Here is an 18,516-nt window from a genome sequence, read left to right as displayed (position 1 = left end):
GCCGGTATGGCGGGTTTCAGGGCGAAGTATCATATTCCACCGGAGGTAGGTTTAGAGTATTACCACCAGGAGGAAATTTTGTTCAAGAGAAGAACGGGGGAAGTCGCAATTCCAATGATAGCCTTCGTGGAAGGAGGAATGATGATTCCAATGGGGAGAATAACTAGGGACTACCTACATGGTCATAGATTGGCCCCCCACCAGTGCACCGCGAACCTGTTCCGGATCCTGGGGTGCGCCGACGCCTTAAACGACCAGATGAACCTCGGCCTTTCATGGCACGACGTGGTTCATCTTTATGAATGCCATAAACTCGGCAACTCATACTACTTAAAGTCCAGAACTGACGAAGTGAGGTTGATATCCTGCCTTCCCAAGTCCAGCAAAGGCTTGAAGGACGACCATTTGATCGTCTCCGGACCATGGCATGACGACATTCACTGTCCGGCTAGGGCGGGAACGCTAGGTGGGGTGGCATAGAACTAGATTCCGTGGGGAGGACCTTAGTTTTGAGCCCTCCCCCCCCTTTTTCTTTCTTTCTTTCTTTTTCTTTTTATTTTAAACTTGTTGGTTTGGTTGCATGCCTCCTCGGACTAACATAAACCCTTTAACAGCCTTTGCAGACAAGGAACGAACATCCCCTCGGCTGAGCTTGGTCAACGTCCCGGCTCTAAATTACCTCCTGAGATCTGAGATTTTCGTAAGCGAAGACGGACAATTACGGTCGGCTCCCTTGATTTTGGACTACGTTCCCCTCACTCGATCCTTGGTAGACGCCGGCCAAGCTATAAGGGCTGGCAGTCCAAGATTGGCACGTATTGACGTATCCATACCAGGGTTCCTTGCTTCAACAGACTTACCTCCTGTTCAGCTGCCTCCCCAACGCGCCTTTCCCGCAGTGGTTATCTCGGAGGAGGAGGCTGGTTCTTCGCATTCATCCTTAGAGGAACAAATAGATCAGTTCCAATTTACCGAGGAAGGAGAGGTGTCGGCTAGGGTAGTAGAGCTCTAGGACTCCGACGCCGATTTAGACCGTGCCTCTACAGCTCCTGATACTGGTTTAGTCATCGCACAAGTTGATATCAGCGAAGAGACTGAAGAAGAAGGAATGGATTTGAAGTCAAGGACTGGCCTCAGGGGCCTTCTATCTAACAGGAGCAAGGGGCAGTCCTCTAAGGACGTCTCGAAGGAACAAACTGCCCCTAAGGCTCCTGCTCCTCCTCTTCCTCCCTCCTCGGATGCGGCGCTACAGCCTATGCCTAACTTAAGGTGAAAAAGGCCTACAGAAGAAATGGAGGAGGGAGAGATTGGCCGTGAAAAGGCCAGGCCTCAAAAGAAAGGCAAGGAGAAGAATGAGCCCCGAGAGAGGAGGACTAGGTCCACTGACAGCCGAGACAAGGCAGCCATTCGTAGGGAACAACGAACATGGTCGCCGCGGATCGAATTAGACGGCGCCCCGATCCCCTGGGATGCGACCCTATGGGAATCCCAACGGGAGCAGGCATCATTCTTGGCCGAGGCACTGCAGCAGCCTCTTTTCTTGCCTCGTGATATGGAGGGGCTCAGAAAGACTCGTCAGCTAGAACTTTTCATGTCCTTGAAGAGGGACATGGCCATGGTAAGTGGAATCTTCTATCTCGTCTCTATATTGTGTACCCTCTTATCGTCATGTTTTCATAGGGTTTTTATTTACTTCCGAGCGCAGGTCACTCAACAAATTTTTGTTGCGGAGGAATGGGCCAAGAAGGCTTATGAGGACTTGCATAGGGAGGCTCAGTCCCGTTTTGCCACCGAGAAGGCCGCTGGCGATCTCAAACAGGATTTTGATTGTCAGAATAATGAAATAAAGGAGGTGAAGAAGGCTCATGCGAGCGCTGAAGCCGGCCTTAAGAATGCCGAAAAGCAAGCTGACGATCTGCGCATAAAGCTCCGCCAATCTGAGGAGAAGCTTACGGCGGAGCAGCAGGCGGTCTCAACGCTCAAGGCTGAGCTTGCAAGGACCAAGGAGGAGGCCCGCTTGGCAGGGAAGCTGCCGAGAAGGCTGTGGCGGCCTCATATGAATGTGGAGTCCATGATACTGAGGCTAGGCTGGCCGAGGAAGTTGCCATTGTCTGCAGGGAATACATCACCACGTCCTAGGGTGTAGCCCTGGATCGGGCAGTTGTTCCAGCAGATTCTGATCTCAGGAAGGCTGAGAACATCTTTTTCCCGGAGGACGTACGCGAGATTCCTGACGAGGTTGCCTCCAAAGAGCCTCTTCCAACAGACTCCTCTATTCCCGAGGCTGGGGGCACGAAGCAGGCCGAGCAGGGCAAGTCACCTGAGGACAACTTTCGTATTAGCGAGATCCTTGCACAGGCCAAAGAGATTGCCCTGGAGACCCAAGCAGCAGATAATCAGCCCGCTCCGACTTAGGGCTCTTAGGAAAGTAGTGTAGGATTTCATTTGTTTTACTTTTCATGTTTTATTCTGTTTTGCGTTGTTAATGTTTGTGAACAGAACCGCTTTTGGGTTTAAATGATAGAGGTTATTTCCTTTCAGATATCATTGTTTTATTTTCTTCTGTTTTCATCATGAATGCATACCTGTTCTGTCACCTACTGCTGAAAGTTAAGTATAAACGAATGAATACGTGAAAATAATGATAGTTCATAATTAGACAAAAATGCAGGACTTGGGTTCTGTTGAACAATTAGTGAGAATCATATCACGGTTAATTTTCCCCAAGTCTGTGGCCGAGAAGCCATGCAGGACTTGGGTTTTGTTTAACACTTGGTGAGAATAGTATCGCGGTTAATTTCCCCCAAGTCTGTGGCCGAGGAGCCATGCAGGACTTGGGTTCTGTTTAACACTTAGTGAGAATCGCTTCGTGGTTAATTTCCCCCAAGTCTGTGGCTGAGAAGCCATGCAGGACTTGGGTTCTGTTTAACACTTGGTGAGAATCATTTCGCGGTTAATTTCCCCCAAGTCTGTGGCCGAGGAGCCATGCAGGACTTGGGTTTTGTTTAACACTTAGTGAGAATTGCTTCGCGGTTAATTTCCCCCAAGTCTGTGGCCGAGAAGCCATGCAGGACTTGGGTTCTGTTTAACACTTGGTGAGAATCATTTCACGGTTAATTTCCCCCAAGTCTGTGGCCGAAGAGCCATGCAGGACTTGGGTTCTGTTTAACACTTAGTGAGAATCGCTTCACGATTAATTTCCCCCAAGTCTGTGGCCGAGAATCCATGCAGGACTTGGGTTCTGTTTAACACTTGGTGAGAATCATTTCGCGGTTAATTTCCCCCAAGTCTGTGGCCGAGGAGCCATGCAAGACTTGGGTTCTGTTTAACACTTAGGTAAGTAACTGCACAGCAATACGACATTTAAAAATTATATCTTTCATTAATAACAGTACCTTTTCAGGTTGTTTACATTCCAAGGGTGTGGCACTATACGTTCGTCTAAGTCTTCTAAAAAGTAGGCTCCTATGCCGGCTACAGAAGTGATGCGGTACGGTCCCTCCTAATTTGGTCCGAGCTTTCCCCATGCGGGGTTCCTCGCGGTGCCTAAGACCTTCCTCAGTACTAGATCCCCAAGCGCTAATGGTCTGGACTTCACCTTGGCGTCGTAACCTTGCTTGAGCTTCTGCTGATAGTTAGCTAGGTGGACCATCGCGCCCTCCCTTCTTTCGTCGATGAGGTCCAAGCTCTTCTCCAGAAGTTTGTTATTGGTAGCGGGGCAGAAGGTGGTGGTCCTCTGGGTTGGGAAGTTCACCTCCAGTGGAATGACAGCCTCGGCCCCATAGGTCATTGAAAAAGGGGTTTCCCCCGTGGACCTACGAGGCGTGGTACGGTATGTCCACAAGACATGGGCTAACTCCTCTACCCATCTTCCTTTCGCGTCATCTAGTCTCTTTTTCAGTCCGTTCATTATGGTTTTATTGACGGCTTCCGCTTGTCCATTACTCTGGGGGTAAGCTGGCGTGGAGTACCGGTTAACAATTCCTAGCTCACTGCAGTACCTTCTGAAAGGCTTTGCTGTCAAACTGGAGCCCGTTGTCCGACACCAGGGTGTGCGGGGTGCCGAACCTGGTGACTATTTTTTTCCAGAGAAACTTCTTGACATCGACGTCCCTAATGTTTGCCAGTGCCTCAACCTCCACCCATTTGGTGAAGTAGTCGGTGCCGACAAGAAGAAATTTTCTATTCCCTGTTGCCTTGGGGAATGGGCCAAGTATATCTAGGCCCCATTGCGTAAATGGCCAAGGACTGGATAAGGGGTTTAGCTCTCCACCAGGCTGGTGTATGCTCGGAGCGAATCTCTGGCATTGGTCGCACTTCTTCACATAATCCAGGGCTTCCTTATGCATGCTCGGCCACCAATAACCCAGCGTTAAGGCTCTGTGAGACAAAGACCTACCCCCCGTGTGACTTCCGCAAATTCCTTCGTGTAACTCTTCCAGGATGAGTTCTGCAGCCTCTGGGTGTACACACAGCAAATACGGCCCTGAGAACGAGCGTCTGTAAAGCTTGGAGTCCTCCGACAACCAGAATCAAGTAGCTTTTCTCTTGATTTTGCCAGCCTCAACCTTATCATTTGGCAAGGTGTCATGCTTTAAGTACAGAACGATAGGGTCCATCCAGCTCGGTCCTGCTCTAATGTTATGTATTCCAATCCCATTGGCCTTCTCTGTTAGTGGACGGAGGATCTCTTCTACTAGAATGACTCGAGGTAGGGGTTGAGCCGAGGAGGTAGCCAATGTCGCGAGAGAATCAGCATGAGTGTTCCCACTTCTGGGTACGTGCGTCAAGTGGAAGTGATGAAATTGGGTCTGCAGGTGCTTAACCCGAACTAGATACTCTTGCATTCTTTCATCCTTTGCCTCCATGTCTCCATTTACCTGCCTCACAATAAGTCTTGAATCCGAGAACATGTCTACGGATTTCCCCCCCATTTTCCGGATCATTCCCATTCCCTCCAATAGCACCTCATATTCGGCTTCGTTATTCGTGGCTGAAAAACCGAGTCTTAATGACTTCTCTATGGTTATCCCTTCAGGTGAGAGCAGGACAAGTCCTAACCCTGAGCCCCTTTGGTTCGATGCGCCATCAATGTATGCTTTCCACCAAGTGGGTCCACGCGGGGAAACTGTGCTGCTCACCCACTCACCAGCCCCCAGTAAGACCGACACTTCCTTTCCTTCTGCTGCAGGCTCCGCAAATTCTGCCACTAGGTCGGCGAGGACCTGGCCCTTTACAGCGGTGCGAGGCATGTATTTAATGTCAAAGGCGCCCAAAATCGTTCCCCATTTTGCAATTCTACTTGTGTAATCGGCGCTGCGCAGGATGGACTTTAAGGGGAGTTGAGTTAACACCACAACAGTGTGTGCTTGAAAGTAGTGGGGCAGCTTTCTTGTGGCCTGTACGATGGCCAAGATAGCCTTTTCGAGGGGAAGGTAACGGGTTTCTGCCTCCTGCAGGGATTTGCTAACGTAATAGACTGGTCGCTGTGTGCCGTTGTCTTTTCGGATTAGCACCAAGCTTACTGCATGCGGGGCCACTGCTATGTAGGCAAACAAAACCTCGTCGGCCTCGGGGTTGGACATAATCGGCGGTTGGGCGAGGTATTCCTTTAGCTGTTGGAAAGCTATAGCGCATTCCTCATTCCACTCAAATCCTTTCCACTTGTGTAATAGGAGAAAAAATGGCTTGCATCTATCTGCTGAGCGCGAGATGAAACGGTTTCAAGCTGCTATCATACTAGTAAGCTTCTGGACTTCTTTAAGGTTTCGAGGAGGCTGCAAGTTATGGATGGCTCTTATTTGGTCAGGGTTAGCCTCAATGCCTCTGTTAGTCACCATATAGCCCAAGAATTTTCAAGATCCCACTCCAAATGAACATTTGGTTGCGTTCAGCCGTAGTTTATACTTTCTTAGTATTTGAAAAACGTTGCCGAGATCATCAATATGGTTGGGAGCCAACTTACTTTTAACCACCATGTCGTCTATGTACACTTTCAATGTTTTTACCCATCTGCTGTTCAAACATCCTGGTCATCATCCTTTGATAGGTTGACCTGGCATTTTTTAGGCCGAAGGGCATCACTTTATAATGATAATTCCCAACTGGGGTGACAAAAGCAGTCTTCTCCTGGTTTTCGACGGCCAAGGGTATCTGGTGGTAGCCCTGAAAAGCATCTAGAAAACTCATTCTAGGATGTCCGACAGTCGAATCCACCAACCGGTCTATCCGGGGCATAGGGAAGGGATCCTTTGGGCACGCCTTGTTTAGGTCGGTGAAGTCTACGTAGACCCGCCATTTCCCGCTCTTCTTCCTTACCACTACCGTGTTGGCTAACCACTCGGGATAAAAGACCTCTTTGATAGCCCCTGCTTTCTTCAATCTTGTGACCTCTTCTCTCACGGCGTCGGTATGTTCTTTTGACGGTCGTCGGGGAGCCTGCCTCTTAGGTGTTATGGCCGGGTTCACATTAAGGTGGTGGCAGATGAAATCTGGGTCGACCCCGGGGGCCTCATAGGGGTCCCAAGCAAACACGTCTAAATTCTGTCGGAGGAAAGCAGTTAGTGCCGACTTCTCTTGGGGCGGTAATTCCGAACCAATTTGAAAAAACCTCTCAGGGTCAGATCCGACAAGTACTTTCTCCAACTCCTCACAGTTCACCTCCATGGCTGGTCCTCCCCTACCCGCAGTTGGGACCGTAGTCATTAATTGCTATAAGCCGTTCTCGGCCGAAGTGGAAGCTATGCAATCCTGCTGCCGCAAGATTGCCAACACCATGCATTGCCTAGCTACTCCCTGGTTCCCTATTATCTCTTTGATCTGACCTCCTGACGGATATTTCACCTTTTGGTGCAAAGTTGACGACACAGCCCCCAGTGCATGAAGCCATGACCGGGCCATGATGGCTGTGTAAGGGGAGTATGCATTTACGACAATGAAGTTCACTTCTACCACATCTGAGTCTGTTTGCACAGGCAACCTAATCATGCCTCTCGGGATGACGACCTTTCCTTCAAAGCTAACTAGGGGGGAATCGTATGGCGACAAGTCTTCCTGCTTCAAGTTCAGTCCCTTATACAAATCAGGGTACATTATCTTCACTGCGCTGCCTTGATCAACTAACACCCTTTTCACGTCATAACCTCCTATTCTGAGCGTAACGACTAAGGCATCATCGTAGGGTTGGATAGTTCCTTGTTTGTCTTCCTCCGTGAACCCGATTAATGGCGTGGCGCTCCCTGGTTCCCTGGTTCCCTATTATCTCTTTGATCTGACCTCCTGACGGATATTTCACCTTTTGGTGCAAGGTTGACGACACAGCCCCCAGTGCGTGAAGCCATGGCCGGGCCACGATGGCTGTGTAAGGGGAGTATGTATTTACGACAATGAAGTTCACTTCTACCACATCTGAGTCTGTTTGCACAGGCAACCTAATCATGCCTCTCGGGATGACGACCTTTCCTTCAAAGCTAACCAGGGGGGAATCGTATGGCGACAAGTCTTCCTGCTTCAAGTTCAGTCCCTTATACAAATCAGGGTACATTATCTTCACTGCGCTGCCTTGATCAACTAACACCCTTTTCACGTCATAACCTCCTATTCTGAGCGTAACGACTAAGGCATCATCGTAGGGTTGGATAGTTCCTTGTTTGTCTTCCTCCGTGAACCCGATTAATGGCGTGGCGCTCGTTCTAGCCCTCTTGGATTCCCTGTCGTCTGGCTTAGTCGGGAAACTGCTCACTGACATTACCCTGAAGGGGACAGAGCCTGTCCTTCCAGGTGCGGCGAGAATGACATTAATTGTGCCAATGGGTGGCCTCAACGTACTTTGTCTGGTTTCATTGTTTGATGGTTCTTGCCATCCTTCAGGGCGATGCAGCAGATGTCTCAGCTTCCCTTCTCGGACGAGTCAGTCTAAATAGTTCTTTAGGTTCCTGCAATCATCAGTAGTGTGACCTGGCTCTTGATGGTACGCGCAATACAGGTTCTGATTACGCTTCAAAGGGTCGCCAGCCATCTTGTTCGGCCACTAAAAGAAAGGCTCATACTTCACATTCTCTAGGATTTTGTGAAGAGGTTCTCGGAACACAGCATGGACTGCCTGACCCCCAGTAGATCCGGACTGCTCTACATAGTCCCTTCTCGGCCTATTACTGTTGTTAAATAGTTCCGACCTGAAGTCCCTCCTCTCCTGAGGAACGACCTTCGCTTTACCCTTCCATATCTGCTGGTCCTCCTCGACCCTTTTGTACTTGTCAATTCGGTCCATGAGTTGGCGCACGCTGGTGACTGGCTTTCCAGTGAGGGACTTTCTTAAGCCATGTTCTGTCGGCAAGCCCCTTTTGAACGTACTGATGGCGACGTCATCATATTTCCCTTCGATCTCGTTATACATTTCCTAGTATCTATCCGAGTAGGCCTTCAGCGTCTCTCCTTTCTGCATGGACAAGGATAGGAGGGAATCGAGAGGCCGAGGGACTATAGTGCTGGTGATGAAACGGGAACCAAAAGCCTGCGTCAGCTGTTTAAAGGAATCTATGGAATTCGGCTGGAGGGAATCGAACCATCTCATCGCCATGGGTCCCAAGCTAGATGGGAATATCCTACACATTAACGCCTCATCCCTGGTGTGGACGGCCATCCTTTGATTGAATTGGCTCACATGCTCCACTGGGTCGGTCCGACCATTGTATATAGCAAACGTTGGTTGATGGAATCGCCGAGGAAGCACTGCCCTCTCTATTCTACGTGTAAACGGTGACTGGGAGATGCGATCCAGGGCCTTACTCATGGCATCGTTGGCCAGGCCTTGGTAAGATGGGCTTTTGTGGCTGCGTTTACGAGGCCTCTCTTTCTCATAGGAAAAGGTCTCACTCGGAGGGGTTCTTGATCTTCGTCGATATTCGTTATCTTCGTCACTGCTAGAGCCCGAGCCGGGTGAAGGACGTTTCTGCTGTGCTCGGTGTAGTTTTTTCTTCAAATCATCAATCTCTTTTCATAAAGCCTTTCGGTCGTTTTGCTCATGGGATGCATGATCCTTCCCCTTTGAACGGCTTTTACTCGTGTAAGAGGTGTTCACGCTTCCCTCTCGTTGGTTATCTTGGTCGTTCCCTCGTTCGACATTTAAAAAATTGTCCTACCGTTGAGAATCTGCACGTCCGGTTTGGCGCGGGCCTGATCCTTCCATTTCTTACTGTTCACTTGTCGAGACACAAATTCTCCCCACAGACGGCGCCAATTATAAGGGACAGATTTTGAGGCCCAAGCCCAGCAAGCGAGCGATTCTAGCCTAAAAGACCCTCAACAATGAATTTATAGAGAGTGGGTCGTAGAACTAGGTCTTGACAGAGTAAACGTAATTTTTAGTAAGCCATGCAACCATTTGAACGTGAGAATACTTCATTAAGTTTCTTGGGATAACAGTTCGTGGGGCTGTACCCCAAAGTTTCGTTTACAGAATTCCTTTCTCTCTCTCTCTTCCTTTCCTTACTTTTTGCTCTCCAGCTTCCGATCCCCTGATCATGGGGGTTTTCTTCTCTTATATAGCATCCTTTGAATGATAATGACCCTACACTTGTTGATCATCTGGGACTCTACTTGAGTGCCTGTCCCATAGGACATCCTCCCCCTTTTCTGTGAGTTGCACTGGCCAAGATAATACTGTTCTTCTGTCCTCTCCACATTAATGCGGTTGGAAAAGTAACTTCCTTGCATTTAATGCGGCAGTTGTGGTTGCCCCCTGAACGTCTAGCATTTTCCTTTGATTTTAGATGACCTTTCACCATGTAAAGGGTGTGAATTGGACTCTCGTTTAGTGCATCCTTAAACAAGCCCGGCCCAACATGGTTGGGCTGGGAGTCCTCTGTCCGTGTTTTCGCTTCCTATTATGGTTGGGCTTTGTACGAGTACCATGGCCCACAGTTTACTGGCGAACTTTACCCCCACAATACCTAAAACTTAAATATTAACGTTTATGTGCATATACTAACCTTTTTTTTTTTTGAGTTTTTTTATAGCATACGTATATATTATAGGCTAACAAACTAAGTATTTTTTTAAGGAAATATATGTCAATTTTGAAATATATGTAAATTTTGCTATATGAAATTTTAGGTAAGAATTCATGGACAAATAATTTAAAACATATCATACAAATCAGTTCATGTTGCAAAACACATAATACAAAAACAAGATTTGCATGAACAAATAATTTAACAAAAGCAAGATTTTCATGCTTAGCTATGCCCCTAAAACATATCAACATGAATATTATAAAAATGAAAGTAACTACTTAAGAGACTCACCTTGTAAGAGATAAAGAACGGATAGATATTTGCAAGTGTTGTTCCTTATAGTTGTTTGTAGAATGTATGACACGCATGAATTGAAAATTGTTGGTAGAATTATGAGGAGAATAAGAGTGGAGAAGAAGGTTGATGAAATTTTTAGGGGAAAAAGAGTAGAAAATAAGAATGGTGGAAACTTCAGTAACATTAGTACTGTTTAAATAGAATGCGAGTTTCATGTAAGTTAAATTCTTAGATTTTAAACTGTATAACTAGATACGCCAATTGACCAAATATAACACAACATAGACCAAGATGGAACACTCTGATACAAACAAATTACTTAACTATAAACATATATTCATTGCAAAGAATCTCTGCAAAAATCTCAGTTTCTTTGTTTTCTTTTTTGTTAACAGTGTGCACATCAATTATTTTTTTCTTTCATAATTTTCTTTCATGCGTGGACATGAATCTGAATAAGAATCAATGTACTCAATGTACTTGAATCTATCATTATTTGTTTCATAGAGTACTTTTACAATACGAAATGAAAGAACATGACATACACAAACCAAATTTTTTTTTTTTTTTTTTTTTTTTTTATAGAATATGTGTACTTTTTAGAATAAGAATTCAAAATTTTTTTTTTTATTCAGACAACTCTCTCTCTCTCTCTCCTCCAATTTTTAGCAAATCAATTGCAACAATTTTTTTCCCTTCTATTTCGGCAATGCCATTGCCACAAATCCATTCTCACAATTTTTTTTCCTTCTATTTTGGCAATGCCATTATTACAAATCAATTACCACAATTTTTTTCCCTCCATTGCGGCAATGCCATTGCCACAAATCCATTGCCACACAACAAAATGGGAGACTCTGATACAAAAAAATTACTTAACTATAAATATATATTCATTGCAATGAATTTCTGCAAAAAATTTGAATAACTTTCATAGGGTACTTGCAAAGAATATTTGCAAGAATCTTAGTTTCTTTGTTCTTTTTTGGTTTACAGTGTGCACGTCAATAATTTTTTTCTTCTATAACTTTATTTCATGCGTGGACAGGAATCTGAATAAGAATCTATGTACTTATTTTTAGAATAAGAATCAATGTACTCAGTGTACTTGAATCTATCATTATTTGTTTCACAGGATACTTTTACAATACGAAATCAAAGAACATGACATGTATATTTTTAAAATAAGAATATGTGTACTATATATTTTTTTTTATTCAGACAACTCTCTCTCTCCTCCAATTTTCAGCAAATCAATTGCAACAATTTTTTTTTCCCTTCTATTTCGGCAATGCCATTGCCACAAATCCATATTGAAGAATAAGTGTAGGGGTATTGGGCCCAAGAGCTTATTTTTTATGTATATATTGGGCTTGAAGCCCAAACTCAAGGGGTCGTCCGAGGAGGAGTAAACATTGTCAAGGGAGCTCGTGTTAGTAAATGAAGAAATTAGTTTTGATTATAATGGCCCAGGAGGTTGGGTCGAGGATAAATGCCACCTCAGCTAACTAAAGCCGAGGTCTATAGAGGTGGTCTACTGTTCACAGGATTGTTCTAGGAAGTTCTATTGGTATGGGTAAGCATTGCAGAAACACAGGACAGAGGGGAGTCCTAAAATATCTAAGGAGAAAGTTGCTACCGCCACATTAAATGTTCTGCAGCTAACTTTCTGGCCGCATTAATATGGAGGTGATATCTGAATAGTAGTTTTCAACCTTACAGCTATTATATAAAGATTTTAGGAAGGTGCTGATGGGACAAGTATCAAACACCATCCATCTGGTCTGCACGTGGAGGCTAAAGATGAAAGGGGAAGAGAGTATAAAAGGAGAAGGAAGCAATAAGACAAGGAGATCAAAAAATTAAGAGCAAAACACTATTGAAATCGAGAATTACATTTGTAACCAAATTTGAGAGAATTATATAAGAACTAATCTTCTTGGACTGTGCCGATGATGATTTTCTTCAGTGTAAACTTGTCTATCTTCATTTTCTTGTCATCTAAATCTACTTTAATGGTAGTCTGATTCATTCAAGCCCAGTTTTCCAACCCACTCTCTACAAATTCATTGTTTTAGGCCTAAGTCCATCCATGTTTTTGGCTAGGGACTCAAATCTAGTCCTTACAATAAGAATATGTGTACTATATATATATATATATATATATTTTTTTTTTTTTATTCAGACAACTCTCTGTCTCTCCTCCAATTTTTGGCAAATCAATTGCAACAATTTTTTTTTCCCTTCTATTTCGGCAATGTCATTGTCACAATTTTTTTTTCCCTTCTATTTTGGCAATGCCATTGCCACAAATCCATTCCACAAATTTTTTCCCCCTCTATTTCGGCAATGGCATTGCCACAAAATTTTTTTTCCCTCCTATTTTGGCAATGCCATTGCCACAATTGGTTTCCCTTTCAGGGCACTCCCCTTGCATGCATTTTGGGCATTTCATGGGCAGGAGCTGGGTAGGACAAGAATTTCGGTAATTTCATTACCAAAATTCAATTTTTTCTCCCTCCCCATCACATCACTTACTTTTCTTCTCTCTCATATTTTTTCTTACAATTTCCGCAACACCGTTGCCAAAATTTAGTTTCTCTCCTCATTTTGCTAAATAACTTTGAACAGTACTTATAACACTAATAAACTCTATTTTTTGCAATATTTAGCCAAATGACTTGAAGTTTTTGGTGCTGAGACTCAATAGACTTATTGCCATCAATCATCGTAGTCTGTAGATAAAAATTAACTTTGTACTCCCATACAAATTTTACATTATTGCTTTATTTATAGGGATCATCAAACTGCCCAGCAGTGTTGGTTTGACAACAGTTTTGTGTAACTTTTGGCGGAAATTATTTTTTGTTACTTGTTAAAAATGTGCTAAAGTATATTTATATTTTTAAAAAATTTTAAAAAGTAAAAAATATAGAAAAAAGTAAGGTTTTAAAAAACTGAATATAAAAATTAAAATCTAATACTAAAAGCTAATGCTAAACACATTCTTAATATTCTTAAAAAAAAAAAAAAAAATGTGGGACTACAAAATTAACAAGGAATCTCTCAACTTTTCCACATTGCATAAAGTTAACAAATCTACACCATTTATTCAATTTGTACACTTTTGGGCCATTCCTTTGCACACTTTTCGTGGTTACAGTACTCTCCCGTCATTAACAAGAGATAGTAATCATAATGTTCACAAATCATTTTCATTCATCCATTATTGTCGTTCATGAACTTTGTGTGCTTTTAAAAAAAAAAAAAAAAAAAAAAATCTCACTGCTGAAATCATTTTCTTCATAATCGCAAAACATTTTGTGCATGATGAAATGTCAATTTAGCTACAAGGTCTTAAAGATATACTTCACCTTTATTTATTTCATCATTAAATTGTTGACAAGTAATTTAGATCCCATATTTGAATTTAAGAGGATTTAATAGTACTCGTTGCCTATAAAAAAAAAAAAAAAAAAAATTGAACTCGTTGGATTAACTAATTATACAATATACAAAATATTTCTAGTTAATTATCATAAATTATGCAAATCATCAATTATAAAAGCAATAAGAAATAAAGTAATTCAAGATATTTATTAGAAATAAAGTGGAAAACTTATGGACACAACTAAAAAGAACATGTACTGTCAGGCATCACTACTATTTTACATGCCGATTTTACCAGCCTTCATTAGTAAAAATCATTATCTTTCTTCTCAAAAAAAATAAAAATAAATAAACTAAATCGAACAAGTGTTAGGTCCAAAAGAATAAAATGTAAATTGCAAAACTGACATTTTGTCTAACTTCATGGGCATTTCGTGGAGAACAGTTTTTCCCATGGTGGCACCTGTGGTTGCAGAGAAATGCTTTCGTCTTCAAGTCTGGCACTATTGATGTAAAGACAACTGAGAAATGTATCCAAAATTCTGCAGAATTTTTTGCAGTTGGAGCAAAGGCAAAAGTTCCTATTTCAAGAACAATAATTCTTGTTACTTAGAGAAAACCCCCCTAAGGGTTGGGCCAAGCTCACATAAATGGCTTGGCATTGGGGAGTCCTGGTGCAGCAAGTGGAGGTGGCCTCATACGTGACCATAACGATGATTGGATAGTAGGATTCTCTAGAGCTCTCGACTCCACTAATAGTATCATTGCAGAGCTATGGGCCCTAAGAGATGGGCTAACTCTTGCCCTAGAACTTTGTTTAAATAGTCTAATTGTAGAGATGGATACTCTGAGTTAGGCTTGTTTACGGGTCGGTCTGGGTCGGGTTTTTGCCTAACTTGAAACCGACACGACCAGATCAAGTCTCCTAAACCTGGACCTGTTGCTGACCCACCGACGGTAGCAGTTCGGGTGGTTGGATGTCAGCGGTTCACTGGTCGGGTATCGGTCTATTTCAGTTTTGCAGAAATCATCGTCGAATTTTATTTATGATCAAAATCGTCTCCGGAATCTCTGGTTTTTGCTGGATCTGACCAGATCTCAAAGAGATCTTGGCAGATCTCAACAAGATTAGGTCGGATCTTGAAGAGATCTCGGCAGATCTCAATGAGATCAGGCCAGATCTCGAAGAGATACAGTGAGATCTCAATGTAAAATCGGTAGAGAACAGGTAGTAACCATTTTCCGATGTGTTTCCTAGTAGTAACCATTTGCCAACTGTTACTAGCGTCAGGTCGGCCGGTTTTTGGGTCGGATGGCCAGGTTGGGCGGGTTGGTCGGGTTCTAGGTCTACTTGGACACCCCTACTCTGAGTATTGTTCAATTGATGAGCAATAATACTATAAATATGTTAATGAAATCTCTTTTGTCTTACTACGGGAACCTGTTCAAAGTTATCCCCAACAAACGGATAGAGCACGTATATCGTGAAACCAACTAATGTAAGGATGCATTAACAAAGATGAGAACTAGTAGTAACTTTACTTTTGTTATATTTGCTGAACCACCGAATGTGGTGGGTACCTTGTTAGCCTTTGATAAGGCTAATATGTTTTGTAAGAGTATCCACATTGGTGGAGACAAAAATTTGGCTATTTAACACTACAAAAATCACTTTATCTATTTTAGATCTTCACTTTACAATACACTCAACATCAATGAATCCATATTTTAAGCTATTTGATTAAAATAATATAAAGAACTCATTAAAATAAAATAAAACATATCCACTACAAAAACCTTTCAACTAGCCACAACCACCTCCACCACCACTCCACCAGCAACAACATAGCTAAAACCGCCAAAACAGCCACAACACAGCCATAGCCACTCCCCACCACTCCACTGCCAACACCAAAAACAGCCATAGCTACTCCACCACCACTCCACTGCCAACACAACCACAACATAGCCAAAACCAAACCCAACACAACCACAACTACAACCACAACACAGCCCACGACAACCACAACCATAATCCCCTTCTACAACCAAACCCATAGCCAAAATCAAGCCCATAGACAAAATTAAACACGAAAACACCACAAACACAGCCACCAAACCACCATTTCAACCACAACCCACAGTCACAAACAAGCCCACAAACAAAATAAAAAAATTAAACCACCACCATAGCCACTGCAGGAAGAAAAGGAAAAAAGAAAAGAAAAAAAGGAAGCACTGTGCCTCATCGAAACAGATCAAAAGCTACTGGAGATTGAGATCAGAAAGAGTGGATACGAAGAGAGAAAAACAAAAGAGAACCAAAAAAAAAAAGAAAAAAAGAAAAAAGGGAGATAAACGGCATGTCTCCGGAGAAGATGAAGAAAAATAAGAAATTATTTAAATATTAGTACAGTTTAAACACATAAATATAATAATATTATTTTTAACTATAAGAGCCTCTACAACAGATGTTCTATAAAAAATGCTATTTTGACACACCGAAAGTCTACTTTATTATTTTACTACAACATTTTACAACATCTCAGTTATTAGATGTTTTATCATTCAATTCTGTACATTAAAATAATATTTACTACACATTAAAATAATATATTAACTCTTCCCACCAAACACCAAGAAAGAGAGAGAAGAGAGAAAGTAAAAACAGATGAGAGAGAAATGAATAATTTTTTTTTTTTTAAACATTCTTGTTCGTACCATTCTAAAATGGAACGGTACTGATCACATGTGACAAAAATTATGAGATTTGGAACATCCCATAAAGTGGTTTTTTGGTGTGTCAAATATACCAAATATTTGGTATTTGGCACATTTATCACATTTGATGTGAATGCTTGCTACAAAATACACCTAAAAATAGTTGTGGGGCTAAAAAAAGATAGCTTTAACTCTATTAGCTCCATTTTAATATTTAATGGAGCTAAAAATAATAATATAATTATTTAGTACCATTAATACTAATACCGTAATGGACTTATTAATTTTAATATATAAGTCAAAAAAAAATAATACTCCATATTTAAAAGAAAAAGTTTGGTATCACACCAAAAAGCACAACCGCACCCAAAGGCACAGGTTGTGCCTTTTGGTGTGGCACCGGAACTTCTTAATTTAAAATGCACGTGATGACAAGATGATAGTGGGCCATGTAGAAATTAAATAAAACCATAATTGCGGGCACGTGAAAAATGGTAGATTGAAAAGAATAAACGTGATATCAGTCTGATCCATTCCGGACAAATCGAAACGACAAATAAAAATGATAATGTTAGGTGGGGTTTGGATTCCGCGCCTTCGTTTTCAGGTTTTTTTTTTTTTTGGTTTTGTTTTCACGTGTTTCTTGAGGGTAAGGTGGTTATAGTTTATATAGTACTGTTTATGAACAATAATCATAAATGTTGATTTTTTTTTATTATAAATAGTATATTTGTATACTGTTTATGGACTCATAAATTTCATTTTTTAGTAAATTTTTTCTTAAAAATAGGTTCCACGATATTATTTACAGGTTTAAAAATTATTTTGTTACAGTGTTTTCAGTTTCAGTAAAAATAAGTTCAATCCAAACAAACCCTTAACGTGGACCGACAACTTTGATGGTCACTAAGCCCTAATGAAGGCTAAAGCTAAAGCAATAATCAACAGGTCGTGGTTTATTTATGATCTATCACAAATTCCATTGTATAGAAAATTGACAAAATTTTACTTTTTATTTATGGTTTATTACAAAATAATTTGACTTTTTTCATCTAAACTGACACACATTTAATAATACATATTCAGTTTTTTTCACGTTCCTAAAAAAATGTGAATAGATTATTTTAATATTATCACATTAATGGGTGCTCTTTTTATCACTATATTATTGCATTCTTTATTTATTGCTTTTAGCTGGTGACTTACTGATCTATGATAATTAACCGAAAATAACTGAATAATATAATTGGTTAAATTGTTCAATTAAGTTAATTAATTTCACAGTAATCAGCCAATGAGTCTAAATTTAACCCAACAATTTTCATGAGTTTGAAATACGAAAAATTCTAGGACCATAACTTAATTCACAATATTTGTCACAATTGTTCACATGACAAACTATGAATGATGGAAAACAATAGTATGTTTATAGGAAAGTGACATACAATCAATCATAATTTGCCACGTAAGATAATTGTGGTAAAAGTTATAATACTTAAGAGCATCTATATCGATAGAGCTAAAAATTTGAGTATTTAATGCTTCAAAAAGCTACTTAATCTATTTTAACACACAATTTCACAACACACCCTATATCAATTTTCTTATTTTTTCCTTCAGCCAAACACTTTATTTTTTTATTAATTTCTTTTTCACTTTCTCTCACTTCTTCTTTTTTTTTTTTTGGTTAAGTCTCTCTCTTCTTCTCTGCCACAAAAACCCATCAAAAGGAACAAATGTCATAAGGTAATATATTTTTTTATTCCTTCTTGCTACAGTAAACTTTTAGTCTTAACAGTTCACAGTACTAAGTTGCCAAAAAAAAAAAAAAAAAAGGCTTTAACACCTATGATGTTGGGCATATTTTTGAAGTTCGAGGTGTTTAGCATTTTAACTCCTCTACTGTTGACGCTCCTGGTAATAGATTTACTTTTAAAATGCGTTGTTCATTTTCTGAAAGCTAATATCTTATAGTGACTAAACAGATGAGAGTAACAGATTCTCTTCATCCTTAGTGGGCTTGACTTTTATAGTACGTCAATAATGCCCCTGTCATGAAAAATCAGTGGCCAAGGCATTCTTTCCACTTTCTACG

The 18,516-nt window shown here is 41.5% G+C and overlaps 1 protein-coding gene across 1 annotated transcript; it reads right to left on the bottom strand.

Annotated features, from left to right (window-relative positions):
- Nucleotides 1–7,171: 7,171 nt before the first annotated feature.
- On the bottom strand, nucleotides 7,172–7,747 carry LOC115970502. Its single transcript, XM_031090130.1, has one exon. The coding sequence runs from the start codon at nucleotides 7,745–7,747 to the stop codon at nucleotides 7,172–7,174; it is 576 nt and encodes a 191-aa protein (XP_030945990.1).
- Nucleotides 7,748–18,516: the final 10,769 nt, after the last annotated feature.

Source organism: Quercus lobata, chromosome 12, assembly GCF_001633185.2.
Source record: "Quercus lobata isolate SW786 chromosome 12, ValleyOak3.0 Primary Assembly, whole genome shotgun sequence".
Taxonomy (NCBI): Eukaryota; Viridiplantae; Streptophyta; class Magnoliopsida; order Fagales; family Fagaceae; genus Quercus; species Quercus lobata.
Note: the sequence above shows the minus strand (reverse complement) of the source record. Positions and strands in the feature narration are given on the sequence as shown.